This window comes from Daucus carota, chromosome 6, assembly GCF_001625215.2.
Source record: "Daucus carota subsp. sativus chromosome 6, DH1 v3.0, whole genome shotgun sequence".
NCBI lineage: Eukaryota > Viridiplantae > Streptophyta > Magnoliopsida > Apiales > Apiaceae > Daucus > Daucus carota.
In genome coordinates, this window is record NC_030386.2 from 26,137,540 (window position 1) to 26,154,472 (window position 16,933).

The 16,933-nt window shown below is 36.7% G+C and overlaps 1 protein-coding gene across 3 annotated transcripts; it reads left to right on the top strand.

Annotated features, from left to right (window-relative positions):
• The first annotated feature begins 350 nt into the window (after positions 1-350).
• LOC108227171 (plasma membrane ATPase 1) lies at positions 351-7,309 on the top strand. Of its 3 annotated transcripts, XM_017402188.2 has the most exons (22): positions 351-481; positions 648-713; positions 813-932; positions 1,162-1,260; positions 1,348-1,485; positions 1,888-2,022; positions 2,108-2,287; positions 2,372-2,578; positions 2,660-2,779; positions 2,861-2,980; positions 3,072-3,194; positions 3,285-3,389; positions 3,493-3,637; positions 3,877-4,041; positions 4,141-4,379; positions 4,588-4,620; positions 4,756-4,837; positions 5,515-5,675; positions 6,055-6,240; positions 6,327-6,509; positions 6,598-6,776; positions 7,000-7,309. In XM_017402188.2, the coding sequence occupies exons 2-22, from the start codon at positions 660-662 to the stop codon at positions 7,094-7,096; spliced, it is 2,871 nt and encodes a 956-aa protein (XP_017257677.1). In that variant the 5' UTR covers positions 351-481; positions 648-659; the 3' UTR covers positions 7,097-7,309. The 3 variants fall into 3 exon arrangements, with proteins under 3 accessions (XP_017257677.1, XP_017257675.1, XP_017257676.1); XM_017402186.2 differs by having other exon boundaries at positions 3,877-4,379; XM_017402187.2 differs by having other exon boundaries at positions 374-433; positions 3,877-4,379.
• Positions 7,310-16,933: the final 9,624 nt, after the last annotated feature.

Sequence of the window (16,933 nt, forward strand, 5' to 3'; positions counted from 1 at the left end):
TATTGTATAGTACTCAGAAGTACAATATGCAATTAGATTAAAGAACAAGAGTCGTTGAAAAATGTAAAGAACATTGTGTTCAATTTCCGAATAATACAAACACGTCTTTGCCGGTGGAACTGTTAAGTGTTCGAGCTTTATTTTATTCAATTTATTATTTATAATATATTTATATTCATCAAAATACCAATTTTTATTTTTATAATAATTGACAATTTTGATATTAAAATTATATTTTATTCAAATACTTATTTTTGGAAAATTATATTAATGGATTGTTTTTTTTTGAGAATGATTAATGGATTGTTTATTTTATGTTATGTAGATATTGTATGCAACTTTTAAATTTTACATAGGTCCCTTTCATTTTTATTCCGGTGTATATAATATGAGCTAAAATAACAGTGAATGTGAAGAGCTTTGAAGTGTAACAGTTAGTACTTCTCTCTCTGCTGTTTAACTTGTTGTAGATTTGGTGTTGGTGGGTCTAACTCATCTCTTTCTTCTCTAAATCTATCTTATTTTTCTTTTACAAATTTTATAATTCTCATTTCTTGAAATTCTAACTACAAATGTTGCAAATTTCATGTTTTTAGCATTACTTTAGGTAGAATTCAAATGGGTTGTAATTTTTTTTGATTTTATAGATATTTGGAAAGATGGAAGACAAGTCTGAAGTTCTTGAAGCTGTGTTGAAAGAAACGGTTGATTTGGTAATGGATCTGCCAACTTTGTGGTGGTTTTGTGTGAATTTCTTACATGGGGATGTTATTTCTAATGTTTTTAACTTTCTGTGCTGTTTTTGTGTGCAGGAAAGTATACCCATTGAGGAAGTTTTCGAGAATCTGAGATGTAGTAAAGATGGTCTTACTAGTTCCGGTGCTTTAGAGAGATTAACCATATTTGGACACAACAAGCTTGAAGAGAAAAAGGTGTTTATGTTTTTTTGGGACCATTTACTTGTTTTTACTTTTCACTTGTTGAATTGCAGAATTTAGTTGATTAGACAATTATAATGTTCAGACTTATTGGTTATTATGTTTCTGCGGGTGGTTGTGTGATTTTGATGTTGTGTTGCTAAGTGTTGTACATTTCTGTTGCTTTATGTGCTTCTGCTGGTTTTTAGACTTTTAATGAAGTCTATTCTTTGGTTGCCTGCAGGAAAGTAAATTCTTGAAGTTTTTGGGGTTTATGTGGAACCCTCTGTCATGGGTTATGGAAGCTGCTGCAATTATGGCAATTGCTCTTGCTAATGGAGGCGTAAGATTGTTGATTTGATGCATAGATTGAAAAGACCGTCCTTTGCTTCACAATTTACCAAATGTTTGTTTTTTTATGTACTTGCAGGGAAAGCCTCCTGATTGGCAAGATTTTGTTGGTATTATTACCTTACTTGTGATCAACTCTACTATTAGTTTTATCGAGGAAAACAATGCAGGAAATGCAGCGGCAGCTCTTATGGCACGTCTTGCTCCAAAAGCTAAGGTACTAGAATTTGATCAAGTGTATAGTATATCTTCTACACTTTTCGAAAGAATCATGGGAGATGAGTGAATATATCCTTTTCTTTCTTTGGATAAATTGAAATGAGGGGAACTGGAAGGAAGAAATGTGCAAGTCATATGTCAAGATGGGTGATCTCCTATTTCTAGTTATGTGCACTAATTTTCTACGGAAAAGTTTTTCAGGACGGAAGAGAGGATGTCTTTTCTAATCTATCAGCTTACCAAATAGCTTTAACAGAATTTTCGCTTCCATCCTGCTTTAACCAATTCCTCCTTACCTCTTACAATAGAATGCGAAAATATTATGTGTTTTATATAAAAGATCGATGAATATTAATTTGGGAGAACCTAGTTTGATTAATTGTTTATCATTATTATAAAGGTTCTGCGGGATGGAAAGTGGAACGAAGAAGATGCTGCAGTTTTGGTGCCTGGGGATATTATCAGTATAAAACTTGGAGATATAGTTCCCGCGGATGCTCGTCTGCTCGAAGGCGATCCCTTGAAAATTGACCAGGTTGATATGCTGTTAAAATATTCTTACTAGTTGTTCTCCTATATTGCATATGGTGAAACTGTAATTTACTGTTCACAAATTGCAGTCTGCTTTGACTGGCGAGTCTCTTCCAGTTACTAAAGGCCCTGGGGATGGTGTGTATTCTGGTTCGACGTGCAAGCAGGGGGAGCTTGAGGCTGTTGTCATTGCCACTGGGGTTCACACATTCTTTGGGAAGGCTGCTCATCTTGTAGATTCCACTAATCAAGTCGGTCACTTTCAGAAGGTAAGTGAACACAATTGTCTTTGTTCTTGATTTTCATTCGCCATAATATAAATTGCAATTTAATTTCCATTTACATAATGACAGGTTTTAACTGCAATTGGAAATTTTTGCATATGCTCTATTGCGGTGGGAATGGTCATAGAAATTATCGTACAATACCCCATCCAAGATAGAAAATATCGTCCTGGGATTGACAATCTTCTTGTGCTTCTCATTGGCGGAATTCCTATTGCTATGCCCACGGTTTTATCAGTTACAATGGCGATTGGTTCTCACCGTTTAGCTCAACAGGTTTTCTGTGTTCCCTTGGTTGGTTTATGTAATGTAATAGTAGAAATCCAGTGCTGAAAGCATGCCTGAACTATATAACAGGGTGCAATTACTAAAAGAATGACAGCAATTGAAGAGATGGCTGGGATGGATGTTCTTTGCAGTGATAAAACAGGAACTCTGACACTAAACAAGCTCACAGTTGACAAAAATCTTATTGAGGTCTCTTTACGCCTGCCAATTGCTGTGTTACGATCTAATATTAGCCTGTATCTTGATCTTGAGCTTTGATTATTCTCCCAGGTATTTGCCAAAGGAGTAGATGCAGATACTGTTGTTTTAATGGCAGCTCGAGCCTCTCGAATAGAAAACCAGGACGCCATAGACACTGCTATAGTCAACATGCTTGCTGATCCAAAAGAGGTAATTAATCAGTGATATAACTTTCAAGTAACTTTTATATATGTTTTTATTACTCATGTGGACTCACGAAGGGATTCACCAACCCTGGCAGGCACGTGCTGGTGTTCAAGAACTTCACTTCCTTCCATTCAATCCCACTGACAAGCGTACAGCTTTGACTTATCTTGACAGTGAAGGGAAGATGCACCGGGTCAGCAAAGGTGCTCCAGAACAGGTCATTTTATCATTTTCAGCATGCTTATGATTGTGACCGCATCATCGAGTCGATCAGTTGGCCTCATTTTTTTCTTTGATATGACTTCAGATCTTACATCTCGCACACAACAAATCAGATATAGAGCGTAGGGTTCATTCTATAATCGATAAGTTTGCAGAGCGAGGGTTGCGGTCACTCGCTGTAGCATACCAGGTCAGTGGTTTCCTCTTAACACATGATCAAATTGATGTATATGTTGATATTTCATCTATCTCTTTATCACATTTCTTAGTTTTTCACTTTATCATCTATGCAGGAAGTTCCAGAGAGAAGGAAGGAGAGTGCTGGTGGACCATGGCAGTTTATAGGTCTCATGCCTCTCTTTGATCCGCCAAGGCATGACAGTGCAGAGACAATTAGGAGAGCTTTAAATCTTGGAGTAAATGTTAAGATGATCACAGGTACTCCTCCTTTTTCATGTATGGTTAGTTGGAAGTGTTTTAGCATCTGCATCTACTCAGTGTGGACATCAACTTGCTTAAATATATCATCAAAATACTATACATGAAACTTCTATCTGTGTCCATATGACTATTATGCATTTGTCGAATTTGACGCTGCTGTTTGACTATCAGTACTTTACTAAATACCTATTTCTTGATATCTTGTATTTGATTTCTGAATTTGAATCTTGTAACAGGGGATCAACTAGCCATAGGAAAAGAAACTGGTCGTCGCTTGGGTATGGGGACCAACATGTATCCTTCTTCTGCTTTGTTGGGACAGAACAAAGATGAGTCAATTGCTGCCTTACCCATTGATGAGCTCATAGAAAAAGCAGATGGTTTTGCTGGTGTTTTCCCAGGTCTGCCATTTCTTGCATTTTATTTATATGCTTGGAAAACTGAAACTTTATGCTTGCATTGGTTTCTGAAGTGCTCTCACAGTTTGATCATTTTCTCAGAGCACAAATATGAGATAGTAAAGCGCTTGCAAGCTAGGAAACACATCTGTGGAATGACTGGTGATGGAGTAAATGATGCTCCTGCTCTTAAAAAGGCTGATATTGGAATTGCTGTGGCTGATGCAACTGATGCAGCACGTAGTGCTTCTGATATTGTACTTACTGAACCAGGACTCAGTGTTATCATTAGTGCTGTCTTGACCAGTCGTGCAATCTTTCAAAGAATGAAAAACTATACGGTAATCTTTGATTTGATTTGTGACAGAGATTCGTAAATATGCATTTTATTTGGTTGTTATTATGTTTTTACCATATGTTTTTGGTATGCAAAATGCATCTGGAGTTTCTATATTCATGTGATGTGATCATGTGACCAAAAAGTATATTTTCCTAATCTGATCCTTAAAATCTAAACTAATGACATAGCTTTCTTCTATTGTTTGGCAGATATATGCAGTTTCGATTACAATTCGTATCGTGGTATGTTAGTTGTTGCCGCTCCTCAAACCCCCTCCTTTTGTTCAATTGCATTACGCAGTTATAATTTTGGGTGATTGCAGTGCAATATCTGTATCTATTATTTTATTTTTCTTTACTGCTTATTGTTTGTAACAGGTTGGCTTTATGCTGCTGGCTCTGATATGGAAATTTGATTTTCCACCCTTTATGGTCCTTATCATTGCAATCCTCAATGATGGTAAGTTTTTTCTTCTTTCACACTGAAGCATAGTCTCCTCCTTTCACACTTGTAGACTTGACTGATCCTCATACACGTCTTTAATTTTTTGGACCTCTTACAAAATAGAGCTCAAGAATACATATTGGCAAGCACAGATGCTAAGTTATAATATATCGCTTAAGGGGACTCTGAATTCAGTTAAATTACAATCACATTTAGCCTTCCTTTCTGCTATATTATCAGTTATTCATATATTTGAAATCCAAGTTTCTATGTGAGTAGTTCATAATCAATGGCATAAGGTGTTTGGGTGTGTTTTTAAATGGTTTCTGTTTAAATTTATGTTCAAGAGATTGATTGTACCCTGGTCTGAATAAATATGCTGCTTGCTCAATGAAACGAAGCAAACTTGTGCCTGGTGGAAAAAGAATTAGACCTTAGTGCATTTATCGTAAATATGGCCAGAATAAAGAAGGTCATTATTGGTCTAAGTCCAATATTAAATTTCAAATGATAAGGAATATGAAATTTAAACTACTGGTAAATGACTGAACCATGTTTAATTTTGTTTTTATTGTATTTCATGTCTGCACTTATTATTACTTTTAATTGTGATATCAAGAACTAAATCTCTTTGGAAGATCTATGTTGATGAAGTCCCTGCTTTGCCTCTAACTAGCACCTGTCCATGCCAGGTACTATAATGACAATTTCTAAGGATAGAGTGAAACCGTCTCCTCTACCAGACAGTTGGAAGCTTGCTGAGATTTTTACCACTGGTATCGTCCTTGGCAGTTACATGGCAATGATGACGGTTATATTCTTTTGGGCCGCATATAAAACAAATTTCTTTCCGGTAAGAATCCACCTGTAGGTCGTGAATTTTTTATATCATTGTTGTATCCAATTTCTAAGGTAGTTATAATACAGTACAATATGATAAGTTTTTAAAAATAAAAAATAAAAAATTATCTGTCACTGTGATGGATAACGTGTTTTGTCACATGCAGTTTGAACAATAAATGTTAAAGGATCTTCTTAAGTGGTGTAGGGTGTATACTTCTTATAGCTGACTTAATTTTTTTTCCTTCATATAATTATGTGCTTTGCCAATCCCTTTTGTTTTTTTTCCTTTGAATATACTATTTTGGCATCCATCTATCTGCTATGTTTCACTAATAGACCAGTGATGTTGGGACACGTATTGAAAATTTTCTATTCTTATGACATGTAAGAATACCTTCGGGGTAAGTTCACTTGAGAAAACTGCTCACGATGACTTCAAGAAGCTTGCTTCTGCAATATATCTTCAAGTGAGCACTATTAGTCAAGCCCTCATATTTGTCACAAGATCTCGTAGTTGGTCTTTTGTTGAGCGTCCTGGTTTGTTGCTCGTTGCGGCTTTTGCAGTTGCTCAATTGGTAAGACAAGTATCCTTTTACATTTCTGGTACTGTTTTAGAGATATGCGGAAAAGGTTCTAAGCCTTAAATTTCTGTTACAAGCAGATTGCTACCTTGATAGCGGTTTATGCGAATTGGAATTTTGCTGCAATTGAAGGGATCGGATGGGGATGGGCTGGTGTAATTTGGCTTTACAACATCATCTTCTACTTCCCTCTTGACATCATAAAGTTCTTAACCCGATATGCTCTGAGTGGAAGAGCTTGGGATCTTGTTCTTGAGCGAAGGGTAGGAGTGCTGTCCGACACACCTGAATCAGACTGTTGATGTGCGTTTTCATATTTTTCTGATTGAATTTTTCTTGCTGCTGCTGCAGATTGCTTTTACTAGGCAAAAGGATTTTGGAAAGGAACAAAGGGAGCTTAGATGGGCACATGCCCAAAGAACCCTTCATGGGCTGGAAGTACCTGACACCAAAATGTTCAACGACCGAACCAATTTCACGGAGCTCAATCAAATGGCTGAAGAAGCTAAAAGAAGAGCCGAAATTGCCAGGCAAGTAGCTTGTCTGAAATCAGCATTCTGAAACTAGAAAAATCTTAGCTTATCTAACATGTGTCATACTGCACAGTTGAGCGAAGTTCATTTTGTGATCTTTTGTGCTAAATCATATGATCTGGTTACTGCACTATGCCCCATTTTGTTTTTTCTTCTTTTAGCTTGTATTTTGAAAATTTCAGTGCTTTCTAATTTGTGATTGCACTTTTTATATGTGCAGGTTAAGGGAACTGCACACACTCAAGGGTCATGTCGAATCAGTAGTAAGATTAAAGGGCCTCGATATCGACACAATCCAACAATCATACACTGTCTAAGAAGAGGATAATCATGTACTCGGGTTACCCTGAAACATAGTGAGAATAGTAGTTTTCCTTGAGCTCTTAGGTTGTCTTTTCATGTCATTTCATTTTCTTTGTTTATATAAGTTGTTCATCAGTTGTATCAGAGTTGGCAATATGCCTAAACTGGGATGTTAACAAATGTTGTGTTTATACTTTTTATAGAGAAAACTTAAAAGGTTTCTTGCATATAGTGCTGCCTATATTTCCCTTCACCTAGATTTTGACCTTTTAATAATCTACATACTTTCTACACTGTATAATTCTCCTTTTTGAGAAGTTCTTGGTAAATGGCAACTTTTGTTTGGATCAGACGATATAGTAATAAAGGGAAATTTATTAATCTGTTAGAACGGCAGATTTTGAAATGAAAAATGCCAAAAATGTGAGTAAAATTTTAATTGTACTACCATGAACCGTCGATAAAGATAAATATATTAAAGAGGGACCAGTCAAGACTTCAAACAAAATAAGCAACCATGAATTAAAATGAGTCTTTGAAGTTTGAACATAATAATGGGCTGGGCTACACTTGTGAATGGCCGAATAGGACATGATATGGGCATTAGAAATTTAAAAAGGTAGGAATTGCAAGCCTACAGACAGGTTGATGGGCCAGGAGGCAGACCCTGTGATTACAAGATAGGTTCATAACGGGAGCCGAGGCCGAGCGTTTCATTTGAACTCGATTAAAACCTTTTTCAAGTTACATTTCATGTTCGAAATTTAACGTGACTAGAATTTTTGAGATTCGAGATCGACTCAAAAACTTAATTTTATTATATTATGATAAAATATGATTTACTCTTTTTTTTTTGACAAAAAAAATATGAATTACTTAAAAGATGACTCGAGTATTTTATAAACTTGACTCGAGTATTTTATAAACTTAACTCGAATATTTTCTTTTACATTTTTTATTAAATTTGTTTTAGAAGAATTATCACCTAACAGAATTTTGTATAATTGACCAAGACGTTGATGTGAGAACTTAAATAAAAGAGCGACACAATTGATAAAAAAATGACATGTCATAAAATATATACATAAAGAAAGTTGAGAGAGATGTACATAAGAGAAGAGACAAGTAGAGATCATCTTATTATTCATCTTATTCATTTCAAGTATTTTGCAACCTCGTATGAATGATTTTATATGAAATATTATATGAAAAGTTTAAGTCATGCCGAAATAAAGAGAAAAATATCCACCTACTTAGTATATCCCACTTCCGGCAGAATAATTCCAGCCGGATAAATATACACACAATCCCAGCAAGATAAATATACACAGACTCTGCTCCTGTCCTTGTCGTGAGACGCTGTTTCAGTGAAGACACTTAGGCCTTGCTCCCGAGTTTTTTTAGGAGAGAAAGCAACTGAATGCAAGTGAAAGCAAGTGTTCTTTCACTTTCATCCCAGTTTTGGAGTGAAACTATGCTATATTTTCACTCACTTTCACTCGCTTTCCTTCCTTTAAAAAACTCGGGAGCACGAGTAGGAGTGAAAGTCAGATAACTTTACTTCCTCTTCACTTGCTTTCCTCCCTTTTTAAAACTCGGGAGCATAGGGTTAGTTTAATGTATAATAAAATTATGAATGGTACCATTGTGTAATTAGCTTCTCTAAATGGTACTATTTCGTGTTTTTGACTTACAGGTGGTACCACTCAGTTTATGATCCGTTAACAATACTACTATTCCGTCCATCAAAACGTTAAAAACGTTAGTTGACGGTATTTATTTCGTATTTTTCTTTAAAAAATACATAAAATACAATTGATATCCGTATTTTTTCTTTGCGTTCTTAAGTTCTTGAAGATTAAACAATTTTTTGATCATATTGCCCGGGTCAATTTTAAGAGTATGACTAATCAAATCGAAACTTGAGACGAGCTCCATCCGACACAGCATCTATTATAAAAAAATACTCTACCGTTACATATTTACTACCAGTTGATGATTCCCTCCAACATTCCCTCCCAGTACTATACTGATGGGTCTCCAAGATCCACCCCCAAACTCCAACACTCTTCACCAGTTTCTGAATCCAAACTCCATTTCTAGTCATCAAACACAGATTGCAAACCAACATTTAGATGCTTTTGGAGCCGATCCAAGAGGCCATGCATATCATCACCCTGTTAGCCGTTAGGCCATTGCCTAGTATACAGATTCTTGGAGAAAAAATGTCCAGATCAATAAACCTTCTTCAAGTTCCTACACCAGCCCATGAATCTAACATAAATCATAGCAGACACCTGCCAAATCTTCCTGATCAAACACCGAATGACCTGGCGGATAGAGCTTGTTTCAAGCTTCGATTTGATTACTCATACTCTTAAAACGGACCCCGACAACATGATCAAAAAATTGTTTAATCTTCAAGAACTCAAGAACACAAAGAAAAAATACGGATATCAGTTGTATTTTAAATGTTTATTAAAGGAAAATATGAAATAAATACGGTCAACTAACGTTTTTAACGTTTTGATAGACGGAATGGTAGTATCGTTAACGGATCATAAGCTGAGTGGTACCACTTGTAAGCCAAAAACACGAAATGGTACCATTTAGAGAAGCCGATTACACAATGGTACCATTCATAATTTCTCATAAATAAAATAATAAAGCTACCTTTTCGCTCAACCCAGGAGCAATGCGAGTGCTTTCTTCATAATTTTGCACATGCAAGGGTTCACAGTTGACATTGGACTCAACATCAACATAAATATACAACATGGAGTCCTGTACCATCTTTGTGCAGACACTAGCGGTGTTAGAAATGTACCCACACGTTTTTAGAGTAGGTGCATGGCCATAAAATCTTGACTTATGTAATGGGCCTAAATGGCCACCAATTGGCAGGTCAAATGTGACCACCCTGCAGTGAACTTCCCATCGACATGAAAGATGGTCCTATCACCAAATCATCCAATCATCTTAATTAGCAAAAAGGAAAGGAAATAGAATCGTTCGATCATCTGATCATCTGATAGATGGAAAGTAAATTAGAACTATACTAACGCCAGCACCATCAACCATGTAAGTGGTGAGGCTGGATTTAATGCAGGGTCATGAGTGCTTACATGATTAACCAGTTTGTTTATTTATATGTGTGGCTGAAATCTGAATGCCTAGAGACATTAGAACTAAAGATATAAGAAAAGAAAAGTAAAAGTTTACGTCTTTGAAATTAGTTGAAACCACTCTGTTATACGCAAAAATCACCATGAAGACCCGGCCCATAAAAGAAGACTATGATGGGCTCAAGAGTGGACCAAGCCCAAGCTAGCCATGTCAGTTAGAAGAGACCACTTCAAGAAGATTGCGCGCCTTATCTTCAGGGCGCGTCAAGTTGAAGCTTACAGAGAAAGATCGTCATTTGAAGGGCAGAAGGGGACATATTTTACCTAGGGGGACGCCCTTGGGTGTGTATAGATCCTACTGTTGATTTGTCGAAGACTCTACCTTGTAGTCTGAGGAGTTGCCCTCCTTGGGAGATAGAGAATGAAGATTAGAGGAGGCCTTGCTCTGTAGTCTGGCGAGTTGTCCTTGTCGGGGAGCTTGTGGAACCTTCTCGAAGATACACCCTGGAAGGCTCTATCTCTGTAGTCTGGCGGGTTGTCCCTGTCGGGGAGTAGAGAAGCGTCCTTGCATTTGGGGTAAGTCTTGGGTGCTCGAGAGTCTACAAGACCCAAGACTAGGCCTCATCGTATTGGGCCCCTTTCAGGAGGAAGATAGCAGAAGGGGAAGCCTAATCCTATTAGGTTTAGGTTTCCTAAGGAGAAAAGAACTACGTACTGGCTTGATCCCCTATAAATATAGGGGTACGTAGGCAAGTTAGGGGGACACGAGTTGGGAGCACCTGGAGGCAACTCGAAACCCTAATCTCAGCCACCCCTAAAATTTCATCACCACCGCTTAGCCACCATCATAGATCTTGATTCCGGCCACGAACCTCAAATTTTGTTAACTACCAAATTCCTCCGTTAACAAATTGGCGCTAGAAGGAGGGGCTGTTTCTAGATTCATCTGCGGAGGACAGATGACGTGGCGTTAAAATTTATACACATGATTGGCTGCAGATGGGGAATATTACCGTCACAGCTTTGTTTCGCGGTACATATATCCATGAAGTTATGATATCGGACACTGGAATGCATATCATCACGCAATAAGTCGGCCTGTCGCAGAGCAACTTAAGCCGTAAGCCACCACATGTTTCCGATACGACCGAAAAAAAGATAAGTTTCCGTTTTCAATTATTAAACTTATTTATTTACAATTGTTTTGTGAAATATACGTGGAATATATTCATCGTTGTTAATGTGTATATTTTATGGAAGGACATGTTTATTATGTTTGATTGAGTTGTTATATAATTTATTATTTATTATTTACGCGTGCTTAACGTCCTAAGTTTTTTTGATATCAGTCACGATATATGTGTTTTGTAATAGCAGGATGACCAAAGGCTGTTACTAGTACATGAGTCTAGTATGTGCACGGTCGTCACCGAGGTCTCCAGCCAAGCGCCGACTTGTAAACGGAAAAGACACGGACAAGCGGAATTATTCCCTACGCATGGTAAAGGAAACCAACTCCAGCGCAACAGCAGAACAAATTCAGACCCGAACAACTTTCAAAGAAAAAAAGGAGATAAGATTTTCTTTATTTAATTTATATTTATGTACTTAGATTTATTACGCGGATTGAATATATTATGGCATGCATTATCGTATTTTATAAGATTGTGCACCGATTCGGCAATTAAACCATTAAGTCCTCTTATTGTAAATTTTACCAATCATCATTCATATATATTATTATATAGTAATGTTTTGAAACGTTAGGTTAATACCTCTGTGGACCAGTGAATTTAAAAGAGGACAAGGTTGAAATAGGGAAACATCATGGCAATTTGCTCCTGGTGCAAAAGGCTTAACAGGAAAGGAACTGGGGGGTACATGAAGGATGTTGACTCAACTCTGCAAACTAAAGATAAGTTGTCTTTTTTGTTCAATTTTAATATTTTAGCAATTATTCATATATATATATATAGGATATATATATATAGGATATATATATATATATATATATATATATATATATATATATTATGCATATAAATCTTTTTGTGCTTCGTTTATTTTTATATTAATATTTTTCAATATTCGATTATTCTAAGATTTTATGTAGCACACACTTCTTTTCAGGTTGTTAGACTTATTATTGCTCATAAGTTATTGCGTGTTTTATAAAATATTGTGCGAGACTATATTACTTTAATATATTTTTGAATGAATGTGATTAACTTGATTTCTAAGCAGGAAAGTCGATGGAGTTTCTGTTTTTTATTTATATCCTTAATAAAGGAAAAGTAACAACGTTACTGTCATGAGTCGGCACTGTTTAAGTTATTGTGCAGGTAATAAAAAGGTGGAAGCACTGAATTAGTAAAAGAAAATTTGATTGTGGATATGGTCCTGAACACCAGAAACATGCGGAAGCAAACTAAGCTGTTAAGGAAAAGGAAAATTAAAGTCAGATCGTTCACAATTTGAATCGGTCAACTTGCTGGAAATAATAAAGATAAGTTTTCTTTTTCTTTTATTAGTTTATAATATTCTATAAATATTAATTTGCCAAAAAAAAATATTTACTATGATTTAGTGTGAGCGTTAATGTTTATATGCTGCTAACTTACTTTTGGTCGGGAAAATTTATCCTAAACTGTGCATATTTGAAAAGCCAGATTAATTTACGTGTGAGACCAATTAATTTAAAAGAATATAGAGCCTGAAATATGATTGCAAGGCCAAATTGTCCCCCATGCTAACGGCGGAGTAACAGAAGATTATAGGGACCGTGGCAGAAAAATGTAAACGTGATGAAGCGACATCGTGTGGTAGATAAAAATATCTTCGTCGGAAGGATAGCCAGCTAACAAAGATAAGTTTCTGTTTTATTTCTTTCATTTTATCCATTATTCTGTTTGCAATGTCATATATTTCTGTCATGCATTATTATTAATCATTTTATGCTGAGATATATAAATTTTGAATTTTAGTACTTAGCATATTAAATATTTGTTATCGAATATGAATTAGGTTTTACATATATTCTGCATCTTGTGAATATTGGTATATTTGACATCTATGATTATTATAGTTAAGATATATTGTGTCTATGCATTTATTCTCTAATATTTTTTATAACTTGCTCTTAGCATAAAAACGTAGGTTTCTTAACATAAATTGCTTCGAGGTATTATCTAATATTTATGATGTCAATATTTCAAATTAATTATTTTGCAGGGAAGAATTTTCTAAGTGAACGTGTTTTCAAGTATTATTTAATATTTTAATATACTTGCTGATTGAAAGTTTTGTAGGATGTAGATAATGCGCAAGGAAAAGGACTAGGATATTTACAAGATGTGTCTTTCCCTAACAAAGTTCTTTGAGATTTTCGAGAAGCACGCCTCCCCTTGACAGGGCGCGCCCCAAGGTAAATATTCTTTTTGATGTTTGTATATGATTTGTTGTGGACTGTATCCCTTGCAGGAAGGATGTATGGTAGAAGGCGCGCTTCATCTTCATCTAAGACGCGGTAGAATTGTAGAAGGCACGCTCGTCTCCTTCCGCCTCGGCTTCCGCGGCCTCTCCTTCATCCTTGGCTTCCGCGGCCTCATCTCTCCTTCATCCTCGGCTTCCGCGGCCTCATCTCTCCTTCATCTTCGGCTTCCGCGGCCTCATCTTCATCAACTCAGTCTTGGCTTCCGCGGCCTCTCCATCAGCCTCGGCTTCCGCAGCCTCATCTTCATCAACTCTGTCTTGGCTTCCGCGGCCTCTCCATCAGCCTCGGCTTCCGCGGCCTCATCTTCATCAACTCAGCCTCGGCTTCCGCGGCCTCTTCCTCAGCAACTTCGTCATTGTCCCTATCAAGCAAACACTGCCTTCACCTCCGTTAGGCAGAATCATCGTCATCTTCAAACAACTTCTTCAACATCGGCTTCAGAGAAAATTTCTTGAACATATGGCGCGCCTAGTTAAAGAACGTCAACATCTTCTGCATCAACAAAGAACAACCAAGATAGGACATCTCAGGGGATGAAGGACATCAAGATCTCGTCGACATCTTCAATGCCACCAAGATCTGGGGGGTAGTTGTTATACGCAAAAATCACCATGAAGACCCGGCCCATAAAAGAAGACTATGATGGGCTCAAGAGTGGACCAAGCCCAAGCTAGCCATGTCAGTTAGAAGAGACCACTTCAAGAAGATTGCGCGCCTTATCTTCAGGGCGCGTCAAGTTGAAGCTTACAGAGAAAGATCGTCATTTGAAGGGCAGAAGGGGACATATTTTACCTAGGGGGACGCCCTTGGGTGTGTATAGATCCTACTGTTGATTTGTCGAAGACTCTACCTTGTAGTCTGAGGAGTTGCCCTCCTTGGGAGATAGAGAATGAAGATTAGAGGAGGCCTTGCTCTGTAGTCTGGCGAGTTGTCCTTGTCGGGGAGCTTGTGGAACCTTCTCGAAGATACACCCTGGAAGGCTCTATCTCTGTAGTCTGGCGGGTTGTCCCTGTCGGGGAGTAGAGAAGCGTCCTTGCATTTGGGGTAAGTCTTGGGTGCTCGAGAGTCTACAAGACCCAAGACTAGGCCTCATCGTATTGGGCCCCTTTCAGGAGGAAGATAGCAGAAGGGGAAGCCTAATCCTATTAGGTTTAGGTTTCCTAAGGAGAAAAGAACTACGTACTGGCTTGATCCCCTATAAATATAGGGGTACGTAGGCAAGTTAGGGGGACACGAGTTGGGAGCACCTGGAGGCAACTCGAAACCCTAATCTCAGCCACCCCTAAAATTTCATCACCACCGCTTAGCCACCATCATAGATCTTGATTCCGGCCACGAACCTCAAATTTTGTTAACTACCAAATTCCTCCGTTAACACACTCGAAACATTACTGCAGGAAGATTGACACACTATATACAGTGGATACCATGCAAACTCTGTATGGCAGGCAAGATTGTGAAAGAAAAGATGTTAACGACACAATCGATAATCATGCACAAAAATAAGATGTGAAATTAGTGATGAATAAGATAAGGTAGCCAAAGTCTACACTAACCATCTGTGAATCTGTGATAGGTGATTGTGCTAGTAATTCTATGTTTACTTCTCAAATGCCAGGGCTTTTAAAATAATTAAAAAGTAGGTGTCAGAGCACGATCGGATAGCCCAGTGGTTAAGGGTTTATCCTCTGTCGTCCCAGGTCATGGGTTCGACTCTGGCTCCCCGAGAATATCTTCGAACAGATACTCACTTTATAAGGCTATAAGCCATATTAGTCAAAAAAAGTAGGTGTCATATTATTTGTTTGTTTGGTTGAGATTTTTAAAATATCTTGTATGTTAATTTATAAATTAGAATTTAAGAAGATGAAAATTCTAATTTTTTAAATATTTTTAATTAAGATTACTTTTCCTATAACTAAATTCTCACCTGTAAACAATATACATTTTTTTAAAATTAAATGAAATGAATTCATATTATTAATCACTTTATTATGAATAAAAGTAAATCCTTGCACGTGTACGTATGCATTTAAGCATTAAGCCATATTAGTCAAAAAAAGTAGGTGTCATATTATTTGTTTGTTTGGTTGAGATTTTTAAATCGAGATTAAATAATTTATTTGTATTATTTGTATAAATATCTTGTATGTTAATTTATAAATTAGAATTTAAGAAGATGAAAATTCTAATTTTTTAAATATTTTTAATTAAGATTACTTTTCCTATAACTAAATTCTCACCTGTAAACAATATACATTTTTTTAAAATTAAATGAAATGAATTCATATTATTAATCACTTTATTATGAATAAAAGTAAATCCTTGCACGTGTACGTATGCATTTAAGCATGGACGTATCTGGGATTTGCAACCTATGGGGCAACGTATATACTCCCCGCGTCCCTCTCATTATTTTACATTTTTTTCATTACTCGACACGCATTTTAAGATGCATTCCATAACATTTTTTCCGAAATTTTTACTTTTTATATAAAAATTAGATAATAAATATATATTCAGAAGAAGAGTCGAACCCTGACAAATACATTAACACACCAACACCAAAACAATGGGGGCAATCCTTACCTGCTGAAAATTGTATAGTACTGATTAGTAAAAACTAGACGGGGCACGGGGCAAGTCCCCCATTGCCCCCAGTGTAGATACGTCCCTGCATTTAAGCACTATAATTTTATCACATTGTTGTCGAGAATAATTTGTAGAAAATTTTCGGGATCTTCGTTGCTCTTTGACGAGGTTTTTTGTAAGGTAACGACGGTACGAGAAGTTGAGAACCTATCACCTATGTGACTAATTTTAGCTTTATTTCGATCATTTACTGTTTGCAATTGTACTATAAACTAATCATATACTATAAAAGATAGTATGACACGCAAGTCCTTTTCTGGTTGCCAACAAAACAAGACTATGCATGCTATATAGTGCCTGGGATATCCCCGCTATGAGCTACTCCCTCCGTCCCCCTCAATTGTTTACATTGGAGGGGGACACGGAGACCAAGACAATGTATGAAAAATGATAAAGTTAGATGAAAAATGGGTAAAATGGTGGGACCTATCAATATTTAATAATAGATTTGAGATAGTGGAGGAAAGTAGTGGGTGTAATAGTAGTTTTTATTGTTAAATATGAGATAGTGAGGGAAGATAGTGGGTGTAATGATGAGAAAAACTTACTATTTATGGTAATGTAAAGAAATGAGAGGGACA